Source organism: Physeter macrocephalus, chromosome 21, assembly GCF_002837175.3.
Source record: "Physeter macrocephalus isolate SW-GA chromosome 21, ASM283717v5, whole genome shotgun sequence".
NCBI lineage: Eukaryota > Metazoa > Chordata > Mammalia > Artiodactyla > Physeteridae > Physeter > Physeter macrocephalus.
The window spans coordinates 16,467,675-16,474,582 of NC_041234.1; the positions used below are offsets into that span (position 1 = coordinate 16,467,675).

The following is a 6,908-nucleotide window of genomic DNA, read 5'->3' on the forward strand; positions in this document are numbered from 1 at the left end:
GGCCACAACAGTGAGAGGCCCGCGTACCGCAAAAAAAAAAAAAAAAAAAAAACAAAACCAAACTGAAAAAGACCGGGCATCTTTTAGTTATGGTAATGTAATACAATACATATCCAGAAAAAGCAAATATGTTATAACTTATGATAATTATTAATGACTTTGAAGTATAACATTTTGATGATAGTGAGAGCACAAACAGGGTCTTTAGTATTCCTAAGGGTCGGGTCTATTCTATTCCATTCTATTCTGCAAGCCTGCTAAAATCCCGGCCTTCAGGCGAAAGAATATATGAAGGGAAATCAATATGAGTTCATGTTACAAAGTTGTTAATTTACAGCTAAATAATATAAAAGTTAAAGAAGGTTTACAGAAAGCATTCCTCGTTAGTCACAGCAGAACCAGTAAACATTTCTCTATGCTAAACTTCGATTCTACTTGATATTTAAAATATATTTCAAAGATATATTTCAAAGCATTATATCATACCACTTTAATCTTTTCAACTTCAAGAGAATAAGAGTTCAGAGCATAGAATTTACAAGCAGCAAAACTTAGAAAAATACAAAAAAATTAATGCATAACCTACATTGACTTTTTCTTTAAGGTCTGAGAAGTTGCCTTCCTTCCGATAGATTGCAAATTCAGGACTCTGCAACACAGCTTCTGAACGAGTAATCCAACTGTGAAGTTCAGTTATATCAACATCCAACCTAAGACAGGGAAGAATAAGGGTCATTATTTCTTGATTATCTCTTTCTTCTATATGGAAAAAAAAAAAGCAATCTATCAACATTTACCATTTTTTTCCCAACCTGAAACTTCTGCCTGATGCCCCTATTACTGTTAACAGCACTACTATTTCCCTAGTCAGGATGGCTCAAAATTTGGAGTCAGCTTTGATCTAGTCTCATGATCACAGAGGTCATTTTATTCATCTCAATGTAGCAATGACCTCTACAGTATCTTCTATAAGTTATTCCTCAGCCTTTGTCTGAATGTCTGCATGATTGAAAAGTCAGTACTTTCCAAGATAACTCTTTTTTTTTTTTTTTTTTTTTTGCGGTACGCGGGCCTCTCACTGTTGTGGCCTCTCCCGTTGCGGAGCACAGGCTCCGGACGCGCAGGCTCAGCGGCCATGGCTCACGGGCCCCGCCGCTCCGCGGCATGTGGCATCTTCCCGGACCGGGGCATGAACCCGCGTCCCCTGCATCGGCAGGCGGACTCTCAACCACCGGGCCACCAGGGAATCCCACTCTCTTTTTGTAATGTACTTACAGTAAACAAAAAATTCCTTCTGGTGGCCCCCATTAAACCATACCTTGGATACTCATGCCCTTCGTGTTGTCTCCAACCATATTGACGCTGTGTTTGGTCATGTGACTTGCTATAGCAAATGGGAGGGATATTAGTACGCGTAACGCAAGCATGGGCTTGATAAGTGCTTGCACCTTGGATCTTGTCTTTGTACAACACACACTCTGAGAAGGCAAGTATTATATAAGACTTTGAAGGATCCTAAAGTGCTTTACAAAAGCTCAGGCTTGCCAGGTGGAGAGACCACGTGAAAGAGCATGCAGCACCAGGCAAGTGAATAAAGCCTTCTTTGACCTTCTGACCCAACTCAAACACCAGCTGAATACAACCAAGTGAGTGCTCCAGCTGACTCCACTCAGAGCCACGGAACTGCCCAAAGAGCCCTGCCCACATTGCAAAATTGTGAGATATGATAAATAAATAAATAAATAAACAAACCATTAAATTTTGAGGTGGGTTGTTATGCTGCAATAGATACATGATCACCCACACTGTTATTCTCAAACATTCTTTTATTGCAGAGATCTATGGAGCTACTGGGAATAAACTATTAACTCTGATGAGGTGATTCAGGTCCACTTAAAGCAGAGACTTTCAAGGGAGTAAGGTGAGTTGCAAGGGTGGAGAATGTCTATGAATCACTTGAAATTTCAGGCACAATTCTGAATGTGTGTGCATTTTTCTTGAGAAAGAACCTATAGATTTTATCAGCATCTGTAAAGAATCTATGATAATGGTAATTTAGAGATCATCTAATCCAATTGTTTATCAAAACAGGCAAACAAACAAATGAAAGTTATGCAGAAAAATCAATGACTTACTCAATTTTCATAGGAAATCTGTGGAGTAGACCAAAAATACAAATACAAGATTTAAGACACCAAGTAATGTACTGTAATCACCATGCTGTAGCTTCTTTTCCAATACAACCCTCAAATAGTTGAAATCAACTCTTTAAATCCACTAGAAGATATCTGATGGTCAGCCTACCCTACTCCTAGTTACTTCAATGGATATTCCATGGTTTGTCAGTATCTTACTTTCCTTAAAATTTGGTTCCTAAAAAGATCATATCAGTGGTGTTTAGTATAATCAGGAAAGAATAGACAATTATGTTCTTTATTTATGAGTACTTTCATTGAGGTAGCCTATGAGCTCAATCAACTCAAATTTCAGGGCTTTAAATCATATAAACCTGTTAGAATTTTTCATGTTAGTTGCAGGCTATTGTTTTAAAATTAAACTGATAAAGAACTTCACAGAACACAAAAAACTTCCAAAAGCCTTTTGTTTTCTTACAAAAATCAGTGGTAATGTACTACCAATCTCTCTGCTCATATGAGGAGATGGAGGCTCAGAGAAATTAAGTCAATTGATCTCAGGCTGTTAGTACCATACGGATGAAACTTAATTCATCTTGTTCACCATTATATCCTTCACCTCAAAGAGGACCTGATTCATAGTAATAAATATTTACTAAGTTTTTATTTACCAAGGCTACCCAACTGGAAATAGAAGAAACAGAGATCTGAATTCAGAGATTTTTTTATTCTAAATTCCACATCATTAAATGTCAATCCCTTATTTCATCTGCATATGGATTATAAATATTTATGATGCTTTATTTTATCATACACGGTGGTTATCTTTCCTACATTTGTTTTTCGCATAAGTTTAACTATTAGGTTTCCTATTTCTTCACTTGTAATGCTGATTTTAAGAGTCCTGTTGCATGCTACTAAAAATCTTTCTCATTGATGTTAATTTATGAAATCAACAGTCTTCACCTATGGTCATTTAGCCACCCACCCAATCCAGTGCATGTTTTCCATCAGAATGTCTTAAGAAGGACATTTTTGTTTTTCCTTTAGTCCAGTATAAAAATATCTGTGTGTCCCTGCCTATGGACATTCACTTGCCAGTGCATGGGGCAGGCCAGGAGTACTGGGATGTTAATACCTCAGGGGTGACCCCAGCTAGTGAGAGCCGGGAGTTGGTAGATAAATATGCCAGCTCCCTTGCCTTCAGCGCAACCACCTTGAAGGATATTACACACAGTGTCTCAGAAGGTTCCCAGCAGGATTGAGCACAGTTGCCTCCACTGTTAACCTGCTCATGTATCATCCTGTAATGGCTGCCTTTTTCTTATCTCACTTCCTCACTTTGCTTCCTGGGATTACTTCCTAGAAGAACTAACTGCACCAAATCTTTGTCTACAGATCCACTCTTGTGGAAACCCAGACTAAGGCAGTGATCAACAGCCTCAAATGAACCCAGCATCCTGCCATATTTAATTTTTTCACCTTGAGCTCTGACTCTCCACAGGAACTATTTCAAACTTTTCCCGAAGCTCTCAAAGCTCTGATCCGTCTTTTTTGTTTGGGATTGACATATACACACTGCTATATTTAAAATAAAAAACCAACAAGGGAAAAAAAATCAACCAAAATGAAAAAAAAGCTCTCATCCATCTTCTTTCTCCACCTATCAACAGATGACATTGTTTCCTACTTTACAAAGAAAAGTGCAATTATCAGACTAGAATTTCTCTCCCTTTCACTTCCTGTGTCCAAATATTCAATCTTACCTGCCTGTGCCCTTCTCATTCCTTTCCCTTCAAGTGAGTTTCTCTTCTTTTACTTAAAGCCAATCCCTCTACCTGCATTTTGTACTTCATTCTCTTACTTCTTCTCAGGGGTTTGAGTCTATCAATTTTTTTAATGTATCCACTGTAAATTCAACCCCTCCCTCTCAAGTTAATTCTTCATATGGAAATTTAAACATATTTTATTGATTCCCTTATTAAAAAAATCAATACTCTCTTGACCCCCATATTCTCCTCTGGCCATTCTCTTATCTTCTGCAAAGGCAAATGTTTTGCAACAGTTGTCCAGTTTCCTGTCAGTTCCCCACCTCCTATTCACTCCTTAATCCACTCAATGTTGTTTCTTAACAAGAACATATTAATAAAGGAATCATGTCACTAAAGCCAATGGAGACTTTTACTTTCTTGCCATCTAGCAACACTTAACACTGTTGTTGACCATACTCTTCTTTGAAATTCTTTTTTTTGCCTCCATGAGCCCCCTCTATTTATTTTGTCTTCTATTTCTATGACCACGGGTAATTTCTTCTTTGCAGGCTCATCCTCTTCCATCCTGTTATTACATGCTGAAGTTTATCAAGGCCCAGTTCATTTTCAATCATCTTCTAGCCTATTATATTACTCTCTCTAACTAGTAATCTTATTCATGCTAATGACCTTAACCACAATATATATATCAATGACTCCAATACAGATATCTCTACTTCAAGCATTTCTTCTGAGCTCCATAGCTACATAACCATCCACCTACTGGATGATTCCACTTGCATGCTGTAAGAGCTCTTTCAATATATAATGTCAAGACCTAATGTTTGATTTTCTCTCCCAAACTGGTACCCTCCCAGTGTCCTCAGACCTGTGAATGGCATCACCATCTATCACCTTTGATACCCTCCTCTCCCTTCCCTCACATATTTAGCAAAGTCTAATCCATCAAATATTCTATTTCTTGTGAATCTGTCTGCTGCTCAGGATCTCTACAGTTGGCATCCTCACTGATCTTGCCATTAAATGTGACCAAAACTACTGAAATGGCCTCTCCACTGGTTCTAGGCAACCTTTCTGGAACCCTCCCATCTGTTCCATGCACTACTGGTGAAATTATCATTTCTAAAAGATATCTGATTATATAACCTTCATTCATTAAGCCACTCAAAGATTTTCCATTTTTCTTAGGATAAAGAGCAAAATTTCAGACCTCTTAACCCTATACTTTACTTGTAGAAACAAATCTCTCTTCAAGTTTCTTAGGGAACCAAGGAGCCATACTGCAGTCTTGTCCCTCCCCCAATGAAGTGAAATCCTTCATTGACTCTTATCCACTAGAAGATTTCTATTTTGGAAACTTGGCTTCTTGATATAATCCACTTTGGTCACTCTGGTCAAATGTGTCCCTTCACCTTTACACTAGTCTGACTCAATTACACATCAAATACTCTCTGAGTCATAAAGGTGAGATGTGAATATCCACCATTCAATGTCAAATTCTCCCTTTAGACTTGGTTTTTGTGGTCTCACACGCTTTTGATTCAGAGTATCTCTGGTAAAGATTGCTCATGTCCACCTACAGGTCCATGAAACTAAAAGTTGACTCAAGGTGCTAAGCTGGCATCACAGGTGGGAGAGATCTGCTAAGGCCTATGTTGGAGAAAGTTTTCACCAGGCCTGGAATTTACATTGGCCTTGTTTGCACATGTGTTATAATTATCCTTTACCACCACCTCTAATCAATTGCAAAAAAAAAAGGTAAAGGATATTTATTCAGTTTGAAAATAATTTTCAAAAAGATCATAATACTTTTAGACATCTGTCTTTCTGAAAAATGTGAAAATGTATGTTTCCTTTTAAAATACATCTCTACCTTCGTTTCTGCCGCAAAATATATACTAAGTGCTTATTATATGCCAGACATAGTATTAAACTCCACAGATAACAGAGATGAAAATGCAGCAGTCCATATTATCAAGGAGTTTGGTTTAGCGAAGCATCCATTCGACAAAAAATGCTTTAGACATAGAACTGGGGCTCAGCTCACACTGTGACTTTTGTTTAGGATAATCAAAAAACACCTTTTCAATGAATTAAGATTAAATCAGTTTCTAGACTAGAGACTCTGCCAGGTAAATTTGTTATCTCCACACAATGAAGCCTTTGTGGAGTCAACACCATGGTAACTGTCTGCTTGCTGCTCAGACTGTGAAGATTTTAAGGGAGGCCTGGGCACCAGTTGGCATGTAGTTCTAATAATTCAGATCAATTCAGGCAACAGGATGTGAAATTCCATAGAGAGGTCTTTCCTCATTCAATGTTTTTGTTTGTCTGATTTTATAGATTTGGAAAGAGACTGCCAAAGATGACTGAACTTGCTCTTTACATAAGTATCTTTTACAGAGTGATTATACTCTTTTGATTTACAGATTTATTTATTTATTTTAATAAACTATTTTTATTTATTTTTTATTTTTAAATTTTCTTTAACATCTTTATTGGAGTATAATTGTTTTACAATGTTGTGTTAGTTTCTGCTGTATAACAAAGTGAATCAGCTATATATATATATATATATATATATATTATACATATCCCCATATCCCTTCCCTCTTGCATCTCCCTCCCACCCTCCCTATCCCACGCCTCCAGGTGGTCACAAAGCGCTGAGCTGATCTCCCTGTGCTATGCGGCTGCTTCCCACTAGCTATCTATTTTACATTTGGTAGTGTATATATGTCCATGCCACTCTCTCACTTTGTCCCAGCTTACCCTTCCCCCTCCCCGTGTCCTCAAGTCCATTCTCTATGTCTGCGTCTTTATTCCTGTCCTACCCCTAGGTTCATCAGAACCTTTTTTTTTAGATTCCATATATATTTGTTTTTCTCTTTCTGACTTACATCACTGTGTATGACAGACTCTAGGTCCATCCACCTCACTACAAATAACTCAATTTCATTTCTTTTTATGGCTGAGTAATATTCCATTGTATATATGTGCC

At 37.7% G+C, this 6,908-nt stretch overlaps 1 protein-coding gene across 14 annotated transcripts in view; it reads right to left on the reverse strand.

The window, feature by feature from the left end:
• DMD (dystrophin) overlaps positions 1-6,908 on the reverse strand; it is a 2,398,628-nt gene that overhangs the window by 1,482,119 nt on the left and 909,601 nt on the right. For all 14 annotated transcript variants that reach the window (XM_055081921.1, XM_055081920.1, XM_028482834.2 and 11 more), the window contains one exon: positions 587-710. In XM_055081921.1, the coding sequence (XP_054937896.1) occupies positions 587-710 (124 nt within the window). The remainder of the gene's footprint in view (positions 1-586; positions 711-6,908) is intronic.